A 22,485-nucleotide genomic window follows, 5' to 3' on the forward strand; every position below is an offset into this window, starting at 1 on the left:
CAAAAAATCCTCTACAAAGGTTGAGTATCCATTGGAAATATGCGGATGACCCATTAAGTACATGCAAGTGATATTTATCATATTGTTCACTTCTGCAGTAGCCTTATCTATAGGTTATATCCTGCCAAGGGTATAACAGCCGGACATCTTCCAAAGCTTCAGGGCACCTTTCACATGCTCAGCCATTAGGCAGCATGAGCTGAGCTGCCTATAAAATGCAGGACTGAGTGCCAAACCCTTCATAGCTTTTCTGCCTTCTCTGATAGCTTTCAAGGATCGATGGTTGGCTTGTGCCTTTCCATTGCTGGGCAAATAAGTTCCCTTTGTGGAAAAACTTTCCACATTTTTAATTTATTCTTTAAATGTACTTTCCTGGTTAGGAAGGTTTTTTTTTATCTAGAAGTTTGTGTTTTAATGTCAACAAGACTTAACTGTACCTATAAACAAAAGCATGCATTTTTCCTGTCAGTTTAAAAGTTAATAAAAGCAATTTAAAACCATTTGACAGAGTATATTAAATTGCTTTTTACTATGATTTTGTCGGAAAAAATTACTTTTTAAAACTTGAACTTTTTACTAGCTTTTGCTGTTTGTTTTCCCCAGGAAAGAGGCACCATTTTGCTTAAACGTGGAATGAACTTATCAGTCCCATGGTTGGTCCTTCTTCCAACCATAAAAAGAAAAAGTTAATCAAACGGCCTTTCCCACCACAGCAGGCTAGCAATTAGCCTCAACCACAGGTGGTGAACTTTGGAGTAGCCAAAGCTGGTTATTCAGGCCACTTATCTTTTTCCAGGATCCCTCTGGTATAGCACCTATATCCACTATGGACTTGGGGTTAGCCTCTGCAGCTGTTGAGGCCCCTCAGTAGTCAAGGGAGAACCTCTTTTGTTGGTTCTGGGTGAAGGAACTGGGAAGTCTTCCCTGTTTAAGTCAGAATGTCATGTCAATCCCTGTGGAAGATGCTGCTGCCATTAACAACACTGTTGGCCTCATTTTCCTGTTAAAAAAAATGGAAAACTAAACATGTATTTGCTCCTGCTCAAATACTAGATCTGGCATAGAGTCTAATTCAGGTTATTGAGCCATTTTATAAGGTGGTTTCTGATAAAAGGAAAGGGGTGCCTCTTTTTTCCTGAAGAGATTCAAGATTCTGAATCTGGACATGCAAATGAAGGGACAGCTGCAAGGTTCTCTCTTTAGAGTTCTGATTCATATTCAGAGCAGAACACAGTATCTGATTCTCCCAATGGGGTTTTTCACTTTCTCTGAGACTATTACCAGAATGTGCCACCGATTACAGTGGGACAACATGACAGTTTCTATGACTTGCAGAAAATACTACGAGCTGTTACAAATGAAATTTCCAGAACCTTCACTCATTCCTGTCGTGCTGTCAGCATTGGAGGATGTGTATCACTGCCTGCAGAGTTCCTTAAACAGAAGATAGATTGTATAAAGTTCCTCGGTCATCTCAGTTTTTATGCATTCATGCCAAATCTGACCTCACAGCTATAGCTTTAGTTAATTTTACTACTGCTAAACGTTTAGTTAATTCCAATCCTACACTTTCTGACAATGATGGGAAAATAATTGATGTGTGGGGAAAAAAGTATATGCCTCTGCAACTTTAATTTTCAGATTTCTGAATTGTCAGGCTCATATGTTAAAGTTTTTTTCTGACTAAAAGTATGAAGAATGTTTTATTAGTATTTTCTTCTTGTGAAGAAAAAAATCTGCTTTAAATAATTTTGTTTCTTCCATGTTGAATTTCACAACTCTACTTAACTTAACTTTAACTTGGCTCTAGGGACCTAAATCTTGTTATCGCAATAAACAGAACATGCTGGAAGGATAGATTCCTGTCCCAGAGACTTCCCATACTCTGGAACAAACTACCTATATATATATATCAAACAAAGCTCCTCATTAGCACTCTTCAAGAAAAATCTTGACGATTGGATGGGAAATAGGAAATTTACCCCAGGGATCACCTCTGAGGCTCTGCTCGAGAGGGGCACAGAAAATAATTTTCTTGGGTGGTGAAAGCCAGGGTACCTTTTTGGCTAGGCTAGGGCCAATAGCCTAGTACCTACCTATGAACTTGTTTAAAGTTTGTCTATGACTCTGTTGATACTTTTTCCAGGGTTATGTCCACTGGTAATGTTTTGAGGAAGTTTGCCTGGCTGCATTCTCAGAACCTCCCAGATGATGTGAAAAAAATAAAATTTTAAATTCTCCTTTGGATAGAGCTTTAGTTTTTGGTCCATATGCTGTAGATGTTAATAAGTGTGATGAGAGGGGTAAGCTGATACAGGGAATCTCTGATTTTCAGCCCTCCTTTTCCAAATTATCCAAAGGATTCTCTAACCCCACATCCAATTTTACAAAATAAACAGCAAAATGCTTGTAAATACACATTTAAGAATCGGTGGCAAGGGGATTCCAAAAAGAAGACATAAACTCCCCAAAACAAAGTACAGTCCAATAAATCAGAGTGGCTGTTTAGGGATCATGCCAGTCCCTTTTCCCTTACAGACATTCTGAATCTCCACTTCTTTCTTTGGCAACAGATAATTTCAAACAAATGGGTTCTGAAGATCATCCATCTAGGTTAGAGATAGCAGTAGGAAAAAACTCCTTCTTTCCAGTGGGCATTTCCTCATCTGACAGACCACAATTCGTTATTTCCCCCTGTCCTTCAGCGTATGTGTCAGGGAGAAATAGAGCCAGTTCCTCCTTCCTAGTTTGGGAAAGGTTTACAAAAAAACGAAGAAATTACTTGGAGACCAGTTCTGGTTCTTTCTGTCTCTTCATAACCTGTTACAGTTTCTCCCTTATTTAACTTTTCTGGTAACACTTTAAAAGGTGTTTATCATCACATCCTTATTTATACATATTTCAGGTGTTTCTTAAGGCTTCATCATGTTAACATGGTACAATTTAGGCCCCTGCCTCCTGCCTCCTGCCTAGCAGTTCTACTATGTAGTTAACATCACTGACCTTCCTTACCAGTCTTTGAAGGGTCCCTCCCAAGCTACCTGTAGCTTATTGTGTCTGACAGGAATGAGCACCAACACCTGCTGTCCCACAGCATACTCTCTGGCTCGAACATTCCTGTCATACCAGACCTTCTTCTGCTGTAGGACTCCATCCAGGTCCTCCTGGACTAAGCCTGTGAGCAACCTAAGCCTGAGCTTTAAGACATATGCCACAACAGACTACTTGTGGAAATCACACTAACCCTCCCACTCATCATGAATCAAATCTAAAAGTCCCGACAATGTATGCCCATACAGCAACTCAAAGGGTGAAAAACCTGTGGATTATGGGGTACCTCTCTGTAAGCAAATAACAGATGGGGTAAACATTTGTCCCACTCTCTCTTAAACTGGTCTGCAAATGCCCATAGCGTGGTCTTTAGTGTAGAATTTAACCTCTCCACAAGGCCATTAGTCTGGGGATGGTAGGGGGTTGTCTTTAGATGCTTCACTCCACAGCACTCCCACAGACCAGCCAGCAGGTCTGACATGAAATTGGCATCTCTGGAAGTCAGTATTTCTCTTTGGAAACCTAACCTGCTGAAAATCTCTAGCAAAGCATTTGCCGCCTTCTCTGCCCCAATGGAGGACAGAGCTACCACCTCACGGTATCTGGTAACATAATCTGCTACCACTAGTTTATTCATCTTCCCTGTGGAACTTGGGGTACTCAGAGGCCCCACATTATGCATAGCTACCTTCTGAAACAGCTCCTCAGTCACAGGCAAAGACATCAGAGGAGCTTTGGCCTTTCTTGCCTTGCTACTTTTTGGCACTGCTCACAGGTCCTGCAGTACCCGGTTACATCCCTGGCAATCCCAGGGCAATAAAAGTTCTGCATAATACATCTCTTGGTATGCTTTATGCCCATAAGACCTGCAAAAGTAATGTCATGGGATATGGCTAGAAGTGCCAGATGGTAGGCCTGTGGGCACTACCAACTGTTGTATTACCTCACCTTCTAGCCCTCCCTTTGTTGCAGTATAAAGACTCCCCTTTTCCTTGAGAATCAGGTGCCTTCCTCGGTACCTCCCTTAAGCCCTGTAAAGTAGGGTCTGAGAGCTGAGTCTGTCTCCACTCCATCTTTGTGACTTTTCCCAGCTCCCCTTCCACAGGAATTGTGGTCTCTTCTGACAGCGGTGCCTCACCATCAGCCTGAGTACTACCACTCACCTCTGCCCTTTCAGTCTCTCTGTCCAAAGGAACATCAGTATCTACCAGCAGTCGTGGCTCATCTTCATGCTCACTGCTACAGGGAAGACCCCCCTCTGAACTAGCCACATCACCAGTCCTGGCTTCAGGGATGCAGTCTGCCTAGGTCTCCCCCAGGCTACCAGGCCCACATGCCTGTCTCCGAGCCTGACTGCATGTCACTGCATGCACACAAGGTATTGCATTATTAAAATCATTCCCTATGAAGACATCTGCAGGGATATCCTCAAGCACACCTACTTGCTTGTTTCGTTTTCCATTATCCTAGTCAAGGTGAACCCTGGGCAAAGGCGTTTGGAGTGGGATCCCTCCTAAAGCTCTGACTGGAGTGGACTGCCCAAGTAAGTACTGCTCCTGTTTAACCACTGCCAGCTTCACAATGGTTATATCAGAGGCTGTGTCTCTTGACAGTGGCCTGTTTTCCATGCACCAAGATAGGATACAAACGCTAATGGTAGTTTGATAACCCTGTTGTCTCCAGACAACTTACCCCTGACATTCTGTTATTCCCACTTGCTGGTCCCCCCTCCTTGCTCCTGTGGACATCTATATGGTACATGGCCCCACTGGTTACATTTGAAACATTTAACCCTTGATCCTGGCCGTGTATCTGAACAAGTGGTTTTCCCTGTTACTGGCAGACTATTTTAGGGGCAGTTTAGGTTGCCCACCATGGGTTTCCTTATGTTCATGTGCAACAGTGGGTATCCCTTTCCTGTGCAGTGATGCCCTGCTTGCTAAGCAGAGATCTCCTTTTTGCCCCAGCTCATCTGCAGAGTTGCATTCCCTGTCTGCCAACCAGATTGTCATGTCTTCAGGCAAAGTGCTAAGGGCTTGTTCCCTCACCAAAAGGTCTACCAGCTTTTCAAAAGTGGTGGCCTGACACCCACTCATTCATCTATGAAAATAAGTGCTTAACTCAGCAATAGAATCACACAAACTTTCATCTGCCCTGTGTCTATGCTCACAAAACTTTCTGTAAGCTTAAGGTGTTAGCTTAAAACATTCCTATAAACATTTTTAATGGTATCATAGTTTAAGCAGTCTGTATCAGACAATTTCGAAATAGTAGTTACAGCTTTACCATGGAGTAAGGGGGTCAGGAACCATACCCAGAGCCCTTGGTCAACATTATATTCTTTACATACCCTTTCAAATATATGAATAAAACTATCAGAATTATCACCCTCTGTAAACTGTGGCAGAAATTTACTGATCTTTATTGCTTCTGGGGTGCAGTTATTCCCTTCTCCATTATCTCCATGACCCTGGGGAAGAGTCAGCATCTCCCTCTCTTGTTGATGCTGCTTTTATTTTTCTGTGGCATCCAAATGCTGCAGTCTGTCATTTTCTTTGACATCCAAAAGCTGTGGTTTCTCATTTTCTTCAGCTTCCAAATGCTGCAGTCTCTCTGATGATTCTAGTTTCAAATGTTTGGCCTCCAGTTCATGTCTCTTTAACTCTAGATGGATTTTGAAGTCCTCTGAGGAAAAGTTGAATTGTCCTGTTTCTGAGAGCTGTACATCCCCAAGGCCAGACTCGTTATCTTCCTGGTTGCTGGTTTGTGCTGCATCTGTGATTAAGGCTGCAATCATTTCCCCTTTAGTCAGCTTGGCATGCACTAGTCCTTTGGCTTGGCATATCTCACCCAACTGGTTCCTTCTCAGCTTGCCATAATCCTCTGCTGACATCTTTGCTTGCTGTCTCTGACTAACTAAGCTAACGAAAAGTTAATAAAACTATTGTGATATGAAACTATGTCTACGTTGTGGCTGCTTGAGAGTACATCATCTTTTTTTAGTGACAACTGCTTACAGACTACAGGAGATCAATTAATATCCCACCAATATGTGATGTTCCCACACTGGGCCAGTAATCAAGGAGCCTGAATCCTCACCACTGACACTGGAGAGGGACATGCACTTGGAATACAAATGGAATACACTCAGTATTTCCAGATGCAGACCTCTCTGCATCAAGCACAATTTCCATTAAGAGCTCACAGGGCACACAGTCAGCCTGGGGTCTGGGTGCCTCTATCTGTCTCTCCCCAGGTCCCCAATAAGGCTCCCCACTGGCATTGTGAAACCAGTGCTTTGGGTCCCTGCCCCAAGTAGCTCACACACACACACACACACACACACACACACACACACACACACACACACACACACACACTTTGAGATTTAATGTTCAAGCACGCGCTCTCACACACACACACACACACACACACACACACACACACACACACACCTGGGAATGGCTGGCACAGATAACCTACTCTACCAACTTTGACCAGACTATAAGGTAGATTCACTGCCACCAGTCAGTGACTAATGCTCTTAAAAGTGTATCCAATTACGCTGAGTGAAGTTAATATTATAACAAATGGTAATGTTGACCAAACAGCAAGGCTTTCAGGAGTGCCCAACATTATCACAAAATAAATGTGTGCAAATACTGTCAAAGCTTAAATATTTTTTAAGAAGAACCAGCCACAATGAAAAGTTTAAATATATTTAATAATAAATAATAAAAGAACAGTAAAATATTAAGTGTATATTTACAGTAAACCACAGAGTTCAAATCACAGGAGATATTGAAAATAACACTGATGGAAAGACTCATAAAAATAAAAAAAAAAACAATCTCTAAACTAAGCTTTGCTATATTCCTGACTGAGTCTAGGAGAATTACTAATCCCTAATAACTTACTTGATATAGTAAGGCACAATGAAATACGTGAGCAGTCTTTGTAGTGAGGTTACCCAAAACAGAATACTCAATACTCAGAGATTACTCTCTGTAAAATATAATATCGAAGATGGCTTGCAGAATGACATCTAGTCACCTGACACTAGGTTCTCATAGTATCCCCCTTTGAAGCTGAGTCAGGAGTTTAGCATAGATGGCTACAATACACATCTAAATGTTTATGGCAGTGTATGGGGCTTCCCCTATTTTTAATGAGCTAATGAGCAAAAGCTTCTTCCAGATCCACTTTCTTTGGTCCTATTCACTGTGGTGTGCTGTTTTAATGGTTTAGCAGCTCATTTACATGTCCCTTATTTTTCCTTAAAGTAAACTAGCTGGTTAACCTCTGCTGTCCCAGTATCCTCTATTAAAATATATACATTTAATTCAGTTACAATAATACATGTGCATTTCTTTTCATTCCAGCAGGGTGCAGTGTTGATACATTTTAACACAAGCAAACCTCACAAATACATTTTCAGCACAAGCATCTATATAAATCAAATTGATATACAAATGACATACAATTATTTACAAAATTCCTGCCAGCTGTGCTGGCACGAGTCATACATCCACTGACCTACTTCTCCTGGCATGGCTGGCAGTACCTCCTATTGTCACACCAGGCACTCAACTTTCTTAATCATCTTTGTTCTCCTGGATCTCTTCAACTTGTTGCAAACAATACCACAGTCATGTGGTTCATCAATTTGCAAGGTAGAACCAGGTCTTACCCCCTTTGTAGACTAGGTGTATTAGCTTGGGATATAGCCTCAATGTATATCCTCACACTACAGGCGTCTTATATCCCATCAGTGCAAAGTTGTGTGCAGACAAGCTGAGCAGGAGAAAAGCAGACCCTCACAAATGCAACTAGTTGATTGGGCCTTTTAAGACTTGGTACATCTGTGGGGAGTTCCTCAAGTAGGCCTCTTGGCCTCCTCTCTGAACAATCAGCTGGCAAAATTCTGCTACAGGACTTCCATGCAAAAAGGCCTGGAAGACAAATACCTTTTCCTTACCTTGAAAATTAAATTTCCTGTATGCTTTTCCTTCCTTTCCTATGATATCCAGGGCACTTTTGAAGATTCAGAAGGAATTCTCCAGTATCATTTTGGTGACTCCTTTCTGGCCCAGGCAACAGTCATTCTCTCTTCTTTTGGAAATGGCCAGGGACAATTACAACAAGCTTCCTCACAGAATGGATTGATGCACACAAGAACTAGTTTGACAAACCCAAACCCCAATCAACTTTAGCTAACTGCCTGGATGATAAGGTTTTAATTCTCATTTAGGCACTTGTTTACTGTGACTTTCAGTAGGTACTAATGGAGTCAGTAGATCTTACATCTAGAAAAATCATATATTTGTAAATGGAAAAGGTTTTCTTCTTGGTGCCAACAACACAACCAGCACCCATTCAGTGCTACTGTTTTTCTGGTTTTACAGTATTTTCTGAAATGTTATCCTTAGGCCTTTAGTAATCTGCCATCAAGGTTCATTTATCGATGATTTCAGCATGTCTGCCAGTGATCCCCCTCTTTCAATGCATTATCATGTGAAAATGCTTTTGAGAAGTATTCTGTAAGAGACCTCAAGAAACCTAGTGGTTCCTTGGGATCTTAATTTTGTGTTAAAGAAGCTGAAACTTGCTCCATTTGAATCAGCTCATCAGGCAGACCTGAGGTTCTTAACATGGAAAACTGTTTTACTGATTACTTTGACCCCTGCAAGAAAAGTATCTGAGGTGCAAGCTGTTATGGTGAGTTAATCCTATCTCATTTTCCTTAGAGACAAGGTTTCTTTGAAAATCAGCAAACAACCAAACACTAAAAAAACTTTATTGTATTCATTGATAAAGGCTGAATAGCCGAAACCGGTCTGGATTTGAAGGAATTATAAATAAATAATCATTATTTCTTCATTACTGCGTGTTCACTATCGTTTTTTGCTGGTCGTTGGTGGTTTACATTCTTTGAAAATCAGTCATTCTTGTATGCCTAAAATTGTATCCGTGTTTACTTTAAGCCAAACTGTCCATCTCCCTATTTTCTTTCATGAACCTAAAAAATGACGGAGAAAGGATACTCCATACCTTGGATGTCCACAGACAACACTGGTACTATCTTGACAAAATAAAATCTTTCAGATCTTCAGATCACTTATTCATTTCTTATCAAGGTAAGAATGGATACCCTGTGTCAAAACAGACAATTTGCAAATGGTTGTCGCAGGCTATTACCTTTTTTTTTTTATTTTCACCTCAACAAAACTATTCTAAGCAGGATCAAGTCTCCCTCTACCAGGGTCTTGTCTTATTTATGGCTTTTTGGAAAGGGTTGGATTCTAGAATGATCCTATGTACATACTTATACAAAGCATTGCAATCTTGATTCCTTCTGTAGGTCTAGATCAAGCTTTGGTAGGACCATTCTCCAGCTCCCAAATGTTGTAAGCTACAGTAATCTATCCATACAGCTAAGGCTACTGTAGCAGTGATTAATATGATGAACTTTGTACAGTTGCGTAAGTAGACATAACATGACAGTAGATGTTTGAATGATCACTGCTGCAGTAGCCACCCAATTCCTCTGTCCCCCTATATTTTTGATTATGCCATTGTGTGTATATGTGTATACTTTTTTTACTTCTGGTTGTGTCCCTTCAAGGTTCAGCCTACCCCTCTCAGTTGGCAGTGAAGCTCTGAAAGGCCTGGCACTCAAACCTGTCTTTTTTTAGGCAGCTCAGCTCAAACTGCCTAACAGTTTGTGCATTTGGAAGGAGTCCTGGAGCTTTGAAATCTGATCAGCTATTACATCCTAGATTTACTTGTTTATTATGTCTCCATTTAAAGAGCCTTTTAGATGTCTTGGAATATTTTTTCCTCCTGTAGGTCTTAGCAAATTTGGGTAAAGTGGGAAATGTATTCTGAATTTTCAGATGCCAGCTAAGATGACTTATAATTGTTAATTTTTTTTTCTATTTTGTAGACGTGATAATAATAATAATAATAATGTTCAGAAATAGAAAATCTGTACAGTTTGTATTTTCTAATAATAAGTCTTCAAAGAGATTTAACCAGTCTGATCACCAGTTTTTAGCAACTGACATGTTATATTTTCATAGGATCATAGGAAGTTACTAGGTTATTGGTCCTTATGCCCTTATAAGCCTAGCCAAGAGTTTAGCCCATGCATAGACAAATCAGCTCCCGATGCCTCTGTCCAGCAGGAACATGGGTGGAATCCCAAGGATGTATTTTTTATTTCCCATCCAGTTATCCAGATTGTGCTTAAAAAGGGGTAAAGAGGTACTCTGCTTGATGTGGAGAGGGAGTTTATTCCATAGATGGGGGAGTCTCTGGGACACAAATCTGTCCTGTCAGAAGTCCTGTTGATGTGACATACCAGGTTGAGGCTGCATGGATGGGTTAATTGAGTGGAGTTTGACTTGTGGATATGAAGCAGTCCCATCAAGTTGGGATCTGAGATCGCCTTGTATGCCAGACAGAGGTCACCTCTGAGGAGTCTATATGAAACAGAGTACAGGCACCGGGCTTTTAGCCTATCTGTGTATGGGCATCTGCTGAGTGAAAGCAGCATTTTGTTTATATAATGACTTGTTTATTCTTCTGCCGTCTTACCTGCCCCTTCTAATTATTTCCTATAGTCTCCAGTTCCATCAGTTGGCTGCTAACATTTATTTATTTATTTATTTATTACTTTTGTTAACCGGGTAATGTCCGACTGGGCCAGGAGTCCATTTTCAGAGGAGGCCCGAGGAGAAAATCTCCAAAACAGTAACAATACTATAAATACAAACAATAATAATAATATAATACAAAGCAAAATATAAATTCAAATAACACTGTGCACAATATACATGCATCCATTTTCTTGAATGGCACTTATTTCATAACTCCACCGGTTGCCAGATAACTGGTACAGCGCCATACAAGTTTGTTTTAATTCTATTACTTATTTTCCTTGTTTTCAATCAGTTAATAGGAGTTATTCTACTAAGGTTACTTAGTGTATTTGCAGTACACATGCCCATTTGTGCTGAATGGCTGATACTGGCTCACTAATATTGCATTTTGCCTTTTTTGCCTCCATCCATGATCTGGGATCTCCCTTTGGTTATTCCCAAGACCTCACCAACATATGGGCAGATAGTTTCTTCTCAGTAACATCGTCTTACTCTTGGAGTTCATAATACAGGAAGTGTAAACCTTGACTTTTGACTGGTTTGGGTACCTTGATATTCAAAGTTGCCGTTTGCAAGACTGTGGTGATATGAGCCAGCCTTAAGATGCCTTCTGGCTCATGTTATGCAAAGAAAAAATGTTTGAAATGTTTAGATGTACACTGCACAAATTTCATTGAACTTTGCTAATGTAACAATAGCTTTCTTTTTTGAGTCCTCAGAATTAACGTTTTCACCATTATTTTTTCCATTTGCCAGATAATGACAACAGCAACAAGCAGAGAACATCTAATCCACCAATCTTTAGAACAAACATAACTTTGTCAATCCCAAATATTGTCATGGTCCCTGCACTGGATGAAGTACAGCAGGCCCTCAATAGAGCTGTGGAGTACATTGTCAGTATCACCAAGGGAGTAAGCCAGTGGAGTAAAGAACGGATACCCAAGGTATGGCCTTTAGTTTCTGTACTTAAAATTGCCATAATAAACAAATGACAAGTATTAATGCAACAGGGTGAACAGGACTGAAAAATGGTTATCACTGTTCATGCCTGAATTGCAGGTATTATAGAGGAGGAAGAGCCACGGTTCCTTTTTAGGCCTGACAATAACTTGCAATAACATATGTATGTTTTTTTTAGATTAGCAGATACAGTTCTGGCTTACTTCACACTTGGTACCAAATGTCTCAAGTGCATAAAGAGGCCTATAGTTCATCTGCCATTAAACCGAGCTTTAAATCTGGTTAGCAGTAGTGCATTCAGTTCTTAAAACTGTGTCTTATTTATCAGGTGTTTCAACCAGAAAAAAAAAACAGAATAGAGGTAGTATATTTTTTAATATAGATCATTACCTGCTGACAATAGTCAGCCCAATTATGCAATTCATATTTGTGGGTTTAGAGTGCACTTATAGTATCAACCTTCAGAGTTTTGTTAGCATCAGTGCAACTCTCTGTTTTAATATGAGGCTGTGTTTATTCTCTCGTAGTGTCAGAAGTGTCACAGTACCTTTGTTAATGCTTCTTGCCACCACCTGGGTTACTAATGTCAGTTTTGCGTTCATGAATGTTAAGAAGTGTGGGTTCCTTAAGGCTTCACTTAGCTTTGTGTTCAGTACCTGTGAACTGTAGCCCACAGGGCTATGATCCTACCTGTGTTATTTCTGTTGTATTGCCACATCTGTAAGTTCTACTGCTGGTCTTGCACTGCCATAGTGTATTTCACAGTTTGCTGTTTGCAAACTCTGTTCAGTTTTGTAGTCCAACTTCATCCATGAAAAAATGTGGTTTCTTAACAATGTATTTATTTGTTTGTCTTATTTATTTATTTTTGTTGATCGGGAAAGTCCTGTTGGGCATGAACCCTTCTTCAGCTGAGGCTTGTGGAGAAAAGCTTGATATAAATTAATACAATGTTTACATGTTAACAAATTATAACATATTGTTAAAGACAGATTATTTAAGGTTAGCAGGTAAGTTGGTATTTTCAGTACTGTTTATACATCTCTGAGAAACATCAGTAATATTCGAGTGACTTCCACCAAATGTATTACTTATGATATAAAACATGGTACAATATATAGCATGGAGAGAGGTTTTATAACAACAAGTGATGTAATGATCATGAGTGCAGATTACTTACAATGTTGTTTGAGAGTGTTGGAAAATAAAAAGTGTTTGGATGAAGAATATTGAATGTGAGAAAGAAGACGGGTAAGTTAGAATGATTTTGAGTATTAATTTGTCAAGATGTTTTAGAGGAGAAATGCATTAAAGGGATAATTATAGTAGGGCTTAGCTGGGGTTGGAGCCAGGTATCACTTCTATAATTTGATTCCCACTTTCTGCTGACCATCAGACTCTACAACCTATCAATCCTCCTTCACCCCTTGTGTGAGAGTCATTCAGGCAGCCATTCATGTTTTCTTTTTTGCCTGACCTAACCCCATCCCTCCAGAGGCTGACACAGGTACCCTCATCACCATGGGGCATCCTATACTCTACCCCATGGCAAGTAGGTGCACACACACACACACACACACACACACACACACACACACACACACACACACACACACACACACACACACACACACACACACACTCACACACTCACACACACACTGTAAGAGGTACCATCACTGGCTTGGGATCACCTAGTCCACATCCCCCAGGTCTTAAAGCTGTTGTGAACATGCAAGTCTCCATTTGCACAGGAGCAGTCAGCTGACTGAGACAACCATTTTCTACCCTGCAGGATGGGCGAGCTACCATAAGCCACTCAGTTCCACTAACCCCTGCTTGGCTCTTCAAGTGCTTGAGCTGCTTATTAAAGCAGTATTGTTAGGTGGTAAAGATGTTTGTGTCACTGGATTTCCTATGTAATTTCTATAACCATTCTTATTACTATTTAAATGAGAAATTATAAGATGTCATCATAAAGAAGACTATGTTCTTGGTAGATTTATATCTTGCAATAAGCATTATTTCAGTTTGGAGTATGTTAAAAGCTTAATCTGAAATGGAGCCATGTTATCACACCTCTAAAAACTTTGTATTATAACATATTTAGGCAAAACATTAAATATTCTTGTGTTTTAATGCCGAAAATGCACGGACTGGAATGAATAATCCTTTGGAAAACCAAAAAAAACAAACGTTAAATAAGAATAACAAAGAATAAAACATAAGCTGAGGATAAAATAAAAAGAGAAATACGCTTTATTTAACAACTATAACTTGGTAAGCACTTTCACTTCTGCTTCATCAGACCATATGTGCAGAAAAAATATACCCATAATTTATAGGCAATTCAATTAACAACAAGCCAATCATTAAGAAAAGAAGCAATCACATGCTTAAAAACTCTTAAAAAATGTATAGTCAAGAGCCCATTAACTATATGCATTGAATAAAAATAATACATGATAAAAAAGATATGTGGATAAAAGCATTCATTTCAGCATATACAAAAAAAGTGATAGTAAACAATAAATATCATGAAAAAACACACATAAAGAATACTTTTAAATATTTAAAAAGTGAATTCAACATCAGTCAAATCCTGTGGCCATATCAACTCCTGAGGCCACGTCCCTTAAGAATAGGTCTAAGTGGAAACTTCTCATTGAGTCCACAAACCTGGTCAGCTCTTAACCTTATCATCCATTTAAACTCACTGGTCTCAGTCAAATTTCTTATGTCACCACCCCGAGCACTGGGAAATATCCTATCAATAACCATGAACATAAATGTATGTCTGCTGTCAGTATTAGTAACATGTTTAGATAGGGCATTGGTAAGGAAAGCACAGCATATACCATAAAAGTGTTCCCTAATCCTATCCTTCAGAGCCCTTCAGGTTTTGCCAACATAAAATGCCCGGCAAGTGCAGTGAGCAAGGTAAACCACATCTGAAGTCATACATGTAGCATTCATCTTAAAATTGAATCTTTGTCCATTGTCAAGATGCTCAAAGACCCACTGGTGTCAATATAATTGCAGTAGTTGCAATTGCTACATGGTCTCGTATAGCCTCCCCCCTCTTCACGTGTGCTTGACCTGTGTTTATCTGGATAGCATAACAACTCTTCAAGTTCATCTTATTCTTGTATAGGAATCTCAGAGTATCCCCTACTATCTTTCTGATGTTGGAATCAGTAGTTAATAAATCCCAGTGTTTCTAGATGATGTCCATTGTCATCCTAGTATCCAGAGTATAGGTTAGAGGGACAGAGATGTGGGTGAATTTGAGAGATGTGGAACACTCACTGTTCAAGCCTATAGGCTGTTCTGAATAATATGGTCTGACTATGCTGGATCTAAGGGAGGGAATAGTAGTTAAAATGCCATCAACCTCACCTTCATCATAGCTTCTATTTGTGAGTCTACTTCTCAAATGGGAGAGCTCAGATTCAAAACCTCTCTCTGATCCATTCAATCTGGAGGCTCTCAGCCCCTGTCCTTTGACTATATTTCTAAACACATGAGGGGGTGCATACTACATCGGTGCAATAAGGAATTCCAAAAACAGGGTTTTCTATAAATGCCTTTACAGAGTGAGCCAGCCATCTGTCTACTCAGACTGAATGGATCAGAGAGGAAAGAGGTTTTGAAGAGGTTGTTAAGTTTTCCGGATAAACATAGGTCACGCACATGTGAAGAGGGGGGCTGTACGAGACCATGTAGCAATTGCAACTACTGCAATTATATTGACACCAGTGGGTTCTTTGAGTACCCTGACAATGGACGAAGATTCCATTTTAAGATGAGTGCCACATGTATGACTTCACTTGTGGTTTTCCTTGCTCGCTGCACACTTTGCTGGGCATGTTATGTCAGCAAAACTGACAGGGCTCTGAAGGATAGGATTAGGGGAACACCTTTATGGTATACACTGTGCTTCCCTTACCAATGCCCTATCTAGACATGTTATGAATACTGACACCAGACATACATTTATGTTCATGGTTATTGATAGGATATATCTCAGTGCTCAGGGTGGTGACATAAGAAATTTGACTGAGACCAGTGAGGTTAAGTGGACGATAAGGTTAAGAGGAGACCAGGACAGTGGACTCAATGAGAAGGTTCCACTTAGACCTATTCTTAAGGGACGTGGCCTCAGGAGTTGATATGGCCACAGGATTTGACTGAAGTATTCACGTTTTAAGTTTATAAGTATTCTTTGTTTTATTTTTTCATGCATATTTATTGTTTACTATCACTTTTTTGTATATGCTGAAATGAATGCTTTTATCCACCTATCTTTTTTATCATTTATTTTTATTCAGTGCATATAGTTAATGGCCTCTTGAATATACATTTTTTATGAGTTTTTAAGCATGTGATTGCTTCTTTTCTTAACGATTGGCTTGTTGTTAATTGAATTGCCTATAAATTATGGGTACATTTCTTTCTGCACATGCGGTCTGATGAAGCAGACGTGAAAGCACTTTCCAAGTTATAGTTGTTAAATAAAGCTTATTTCTCTTTTTATTTTACCCTTTGCTTATGTTCGTCAAGGTTCCTTTTGAAGGGGGCCATTGAGGTGCTCTGGCTGACATGTATGGACAGCCTATTCCAGAGCATGGGGAGTCCCTGGGTCAGGAACCCATCCCTCCAGCATGTTCTATTCATCATGATGACAAGGTTAAGATTCCTGGAGTATGTGGCTTGGAGGGATTGGGATTTCTTTAAGTGTAGCATGTCCAACAACTCTGGGTTCGACATGGCCTTGTATGTTAGGCAGAGATCGCCTCTGAGTAGGCGATATGCGACAGAGTATAGCTGGAGTTTCTTTAGACGGTCAGCATAAGGCATCTGCTTTAGGACTTTGATTCTTTTTGTGAGGTATTTCTGTGGCCTTTCTAGTTGTTGCAGACATCTTGTGAGGTACATACCAAATGGGGTATTGTATTCTATAATGGGTCTAATTTGAGATGAGTACAGAGGGACAATGACCTCCTTTTTTCTGGATGAAAAGCCCTTAGTGATGAGGTGTGCCACATAGAAGGATTTTCTAACTGTTGTGACTATGTGGTTATCATAGGTGAGACCACTGCCCACCTGTGTCCCTAGGTCTCTTATCACACTTTTGGTGTTTAGTGTACTGCCACCTATGTGGTAGCTCATAGATATGTAGTTTTTCCCAAAGGGGACAGCTATACATTTTTTGGCCTTTAGCTTGAGCCCATGGCTCTGGCACCAGGCATCTGTTTCTGTAAGGCCCTTTTGTAGAATATCCACATCATTTAGGGATTCAATAATGGCTCCCAGTTTGCAATCATCTGTGAACTTTGTAAGCCAGGTCCCTTAGTGTTGGCCTGTACTTTAGAGAAGTAGATGCCAAACAAGAGTGGGCCCAGGACAGAACCCTGCGGTACACTACTTGTCACTTGTCTGGAGCTGGATTTGGAGTCTGCTACCTTTACAGTATGTGTTCTGTCAATAAGCCAGTTGGCAACCCATCAAGTGACATAGGGAGTAATGCCCAGCTTAGTAAGTTTATCTATGATTCCAGAGTGGGGGATAGTGTCAAAAGCCTTGGCCTGTAGGTAATAAGGATGTACAGAAACTTTTTGTTAAGGAACCTAGGGATCCTAAGTTTTATGCTATTCCCAAAATTCATGTAAGCTTAACCAATGCCCTGGGAAGACCTATAGTTTCTATGATAGGCTAATATTTGGAATATGTGGGTATGTTTTTGGAACATCAATTTAAGAAATATCTGGCCAAGGTGCCTTCCTACATTAAGAATACTAGTGCGTTATGTATTGGATTGAAGTAAGCAAAATGGCAGGATGATTTCTTTTGGCCCACAGTCGATGTTAGTTCTTTATACACAAACATTGATATCAAATGGGGGTTGGAAGTTATGAGTAGAATAATGGGTGAAGGAATTCTGTCTTACTCATAGTTACTTCAGGTGGGATAATAAATTCTTCTTGCAAAAAAGAGGCTCAGCAATGGGGGCGTCTTATGCCCCTGCTTATGTTGTGGTGTATATGGGAGAGTTTGAAAGGCAATTCATGTATCCCAATGAATATTTTTCAAGAAATGTGGTTTATTATAAGAGGTTTATTGATGATTTGATTTTTGTTTGTAGAGGTGAACAACAGGAATTTTTGAGGTTTATGGAACATATGAATGGCACCACTTATGGTTTGAAATTTACTTGTCATCTTAATTCATTGAATTTTACTTTTTTGGATGTGGAATTATATGTGGATAGGGATGATGGGATTCAATTCAATCTTTATAGAAAACCCACATCTGAGAAGAATTTCCTTCAAGCTGATAGCATGCATCCCCCTCATTTGATTAAATCCCTACCATATGGTGCGTTTAAAACAATTTATCCGAATACCTCTGATGTTCGGCTTAAAGAAGTATTTTTGAATAAGGTTTATAAGAGATTAAGTGCACATGGGTATTCTGAAACTGTTTTGATGGCAGCTCGCAACAAAATTCAGAGCAGGCATAGGGGGTTTAGTAATAGGTATTGGAATCAAAATGAGGTTAATATGAGACATAATAATAAAAGAGAGAATAAGTTGTTCTTTGTGACAAAATATTCCCCATTTTCAAACACTTTGGATAAAATAGTTAAGAAATTTTGGTATATGGTTTCAGGGGATGTGACTGTAGGACATCTTTTTCCCAAACATATAACTTTTTCCTTTGGAAGGTATAATAATTTGAAGGAATTATTGAGTTGGGATGGTTTGATCAGTAGAGTAGGTGATAAAGTGGGTACACGAGCTTGTGGGAATTGCTCGGTATGTGGTAGGGTGCAGAACTTAAATGGTTGTAAGATTAATGGTAGACTTTATAAAGCCAGGGAAGTTTTTAATTGTAACTCCCAGGGTGTTGTGTACATTATTGGATGTGATTGCCAAGATGTTAAATGGTATATTGGATAGACCAAGAGAAAGGTGAAAGTTAGAATAATGGAACACTTGGGAGACATTAGAAGGCAGAATATGAATAGTCCTGTAGCTAATGTTGGCTCAACCATTTTTGAAATTTGGGGGTAGCTTTAGGGATGAACTTAATAGATTAAAATGCAGAATGATTATTAATTATAGACACTTCATCCTAGGGGAATCAATATTAATAGTAATTTAACTTTGTAAAAAAGGATTTTTATAAATAAATTAATGAATAAATAACTGTTAAAATGTATATAAAGTGTTTTAAATATCTTGTTGTCAGATGTTGGCTTGTTTAAGTGCATGGATAAATTATTTATTGATAAATAGGATAATTGAATAATTAATTGTTTTACAACAGCACTTGATGTATAAAAGTGGTGGTTGTATGATGTGTAATTCATTCCATAGAAGGCGAAAGGCTGAGGTACAAGAATAAAGGTTTCACTGGAAATTAGCCTTGTTTTTCGATTTTCTGGTGGAGCTGTTTCCAGGTTCTGGGTTTTTTTTCAAATTTTCTCCTGTTTTGTGTCTTTGTTATAAAAAGGACATTAGCCTGCACTGTCTTAAGTTCTTTCTTGCAGTGTCATCCAATGACGCCACAGTGTGATTCTTAGTGTTACCAGAGAATGATAGTGGTTCATGTATAAGAACGTTAATAATTGCCTTTCATATGGAAAGCAGATTCACCATAAAGATTTCCATTTGCATTGTATTTTTTGCTTAGGCACACAGCATGTTTCTTGCAGTTAGTTCTGTTCAAGGTTCAGTTCAAAAACTATTAAACATAGAGCCAATTCGCTTCAGTTTCATATGGGATTTGGTAAGGCAGCCTCCTAAGGTCTCAGCATATTTATCCTCCTGATGTTCTTCCACATCACTGTTGCAGTATTCACCTACGGGATCTCCTGCAAAGGATAGCCCAACGTTCAGCCAGTATACCAAAACCTTCAGCTCTTATAGACACCGTATGTCACATGTATGCTCCCCGCACACGATGTAGGGCATAAAGGTAACATACGGACACTGATACTCAGAGAGTTTATAACAGAAAACATTCACTGGAAGGCAGCAGAAACACCACGAGTAAAATAATTCATATTTATTCACAGAGATTAAGCTCTTTCATCCAAAGACTTCATCAGAATAAAAAGTGCAGTAAAAAACACATTTAAATACACTGATAAAAAATTAAGTACTAGACTGATCAACTAACAGTTCCAGTTCAGTCAATAGAACACATTTAATTAATAACAATTTTGTATGTAAACCAGCCATTGTTAACAAATATGCCATTCTAAAAAACACTTTATACAGATGCTTTCATTAATACCAGGATATTTGTCTGCTTGCATCTTAACTTGGTAGAAAGTTTCTCTTTTAAGAATTTTGTTTTTATAGTTACCTCCCCTCAAATCTTTTGGAACTAACTGTAGGACATAAAATAGAACTTTTTAAAGGACTTACATACAGTTGTTGTTTGTCTTTTTGGCTTTTCCCGGTTAGGGGTTGCCACAGAGGAACTCCAGTCTGCTAATGATTGGCAGTAGATTTTTATGATGCCAAGTTGCCAGCCCTATGCCCAATCTTCAGCAAAGGCACACCCATTCACGCATGTCTTTCGGTGGCCACAGTGGAATTCTTAAATAGTGCATTATTTCTGTCTCTTTTCTTTATAGCATGTAAGTGTTCCTTTATTGTAGCAACTAACTTCCTTGATGTCATTCCTATATAAAAGGAGTAGCAACAGGAGCATACAGCAATATACACTATGCCTGTGCTCTTACAAAGTGTCTTTCTACTTTAATACTTCTGTCCATATGGGGCAGCATTATGGAAGGACCTTCCCAAATGTAACTGCAGCTAGTGCAAAACCCACATTTAAACATTCCTAGATTTTTATCAGTATGAATAAAACTACATTTTATTTTTCTCTCCTAGAGTTAGTTGCCTTCCATTGATTTTTTTTTTTTTTTGTTATAAGTTTATTTCTACATTCTGTGGAGTGTTTTGGTTTTTTGGTACTCAGAGAATTTCTTTGCCGCCATTATCGAAAGTCAGTCGAAATGTCTTTCTGCTATGCTGGTTACCAGGCTATATTTTCAGGTAAATGCTCTGTTGGGCTTTCTTCTCCTCCTTTTCTTATTGTTGTTGTGTTAATGTCATCCAGAAAAGGAAAATGTCTAATGTGGGATGCAGATTCCACATAAAGACTGTCACATCCAGTGTCTTTTTTTTTGGCTTCTTTATGTTCTGTCTGCCAGGCATTTGTGCCTGAGACCCTACATAGTCACCTCTCCTCTTTGTCCATAAACCTGGAGAACCAGCGTCTTAAGTTGTTGGCTCAGGGTGATATGACAGAATCCTCCCATCCTGAGGGCCAGCTGTCTGCCAAAAAGAAGGCCAAAAAAAGTTAGGCCTGATCCACTTGCTGTTAGGCCTCACCTGGAAGCCTCAGTTGATGCTGAGTGAAATCCTGGAGGACCATCCAGTGCTTGCTTCAGATTCCTTTGCTGCTACCCTGTCAGAGGCCGGCATTGATCCAACTTGTACATCCTAAGAGGCTTTTCAAACGGTGCCTGAAGTTGAGGGGGATTCTCGGCTGATTATATCTGAAGGACCAAGAGAGATTCCTTAGATTTTTAGTGAGGGAGGAGATTCCTACAACCATTATAGAATCATGTCAGGGGTCTGACCCTCCAAGGGAATTTCAAACAGACATATTGCATAAAATAAAACAAAATATGAGGCATATTTCCCTAGCTGTGAAGGATCCCCAACATGAATGGCAGGGTTTCACTCAGGGTTTATTTAATGTTTTGATAGCCTTAAGCCACCTCAAGGGGTCTCTGTTCCTGCTCCTCCTTGGTCTTCCAGTCCACTCAAGCACCCTAGGGAATTAGATTCCTCAGATGAGAATCTGGACTCAAGGGATGAATCACTGTCTTTTTCTTCCCAAATCTCTACCCTCTTGGACTACAGTTCAGAGGAGGAGGAGGACTCTTTTAAGTCCAGACTCCCCTTTGGAAAAGCTCTCCATTGGGGATGCCTTTACCTGCATGATGGACTATTTTAGGTGGGATTGCTCTCAGGTCTGTGGTATGCAAAAAATGTATTATGAATTCCTTCAGATAGTCTTTTCCAGACCATCTGCTGTTCCTCTTGTTCTGGCTACCCTTTTGGATACATTTTTGGCAAGTTTTGTAGCCCCTGACTCTCAGGCTCCTGCACCTAAGAAGGCAGATAGGGTCTGTAAAGTGCCTGAGGAGTGCACATTTCTTTATAAATACCCTTCTGTAGTGTCAGTCCCTTCTGACAAGCCATCCAGGTTATTGTCCTCCACCAAGCTGTTGCCTTCTGATTAGGATAGTTGGGGCATGGAAAGGTTGGGTATGAAAGTTTACACTGCTTCCACTTTGTCCTGTAGGGTCATTAACTACCAAACTCATATGACTAGGTATGTTTTGGCTGTCCTTTCTCAGGTTTTTAAGGAGGTTTCTGACCTTCATGACTGTGAGGGGAAGGATTTGTCCCTTCCTGTGCTGGGCTTCTCTTCTCAAGTTGCCCACCATTCAGTCAAATGCAGCTATGATGCAGCTGATGCCTTTTCCAGGGCTGCTGTCTTTGGTTCAGTTATCAGGAGTTATTACTTTGTCTTCAGGTTTTGCATGATGACATTAAGGCCAAACTTTTGCATGCTTCTTTGGATAATGTCTTTTTGGATCTGATGCTTCTGACCTTTTCAAGTCCCTCCAGGACAAGGGCAAAGCTTGCAGGAGATGAAACATATTTTTGTTTCTCCCATTCCTAAATTTCAGAGGAACTATCTCTCCAAG

At 39.7% G+C, this 22,485-nt stretch overlaps 1 protein-coding gene across 1 annotated transcript in view; it reads left to right on the forward strand.

Moving 5' to 3' along the window:
- Window positions 1-22,485, forward strand: part of LOC122797020 (dynein axonemal heavy chain 5-like) — a 93,443-nt gene that overhangs the window by 64,580 nt on the left and 6,378 nt on the right. The window contains exon 5 of the mRNA XM_044065789.1: window positions 11,472-11,662. Within this exon, the coding sequence (XP_043921724.1) occupies window positions 11,472-11,662 (191 nt within the window). The remainder of the gene's footprint in view (window positions 1-11,471; window positions 11,663-22,485) is intronic.

This window comes from Protopterus annectens, chromosome 3.part0 (genome assembly GCF_019279795.1).
Source record: "Protopterus annectens isolate FY-2018-M chromosome 3.part0, PAN1.0, whole genome shotgun sequence".
NCBI lineage: Eukaryota > Metazoa > Chordata > Ceratodontiformes > Protopteridae > Protopterus > Protopterus annectens.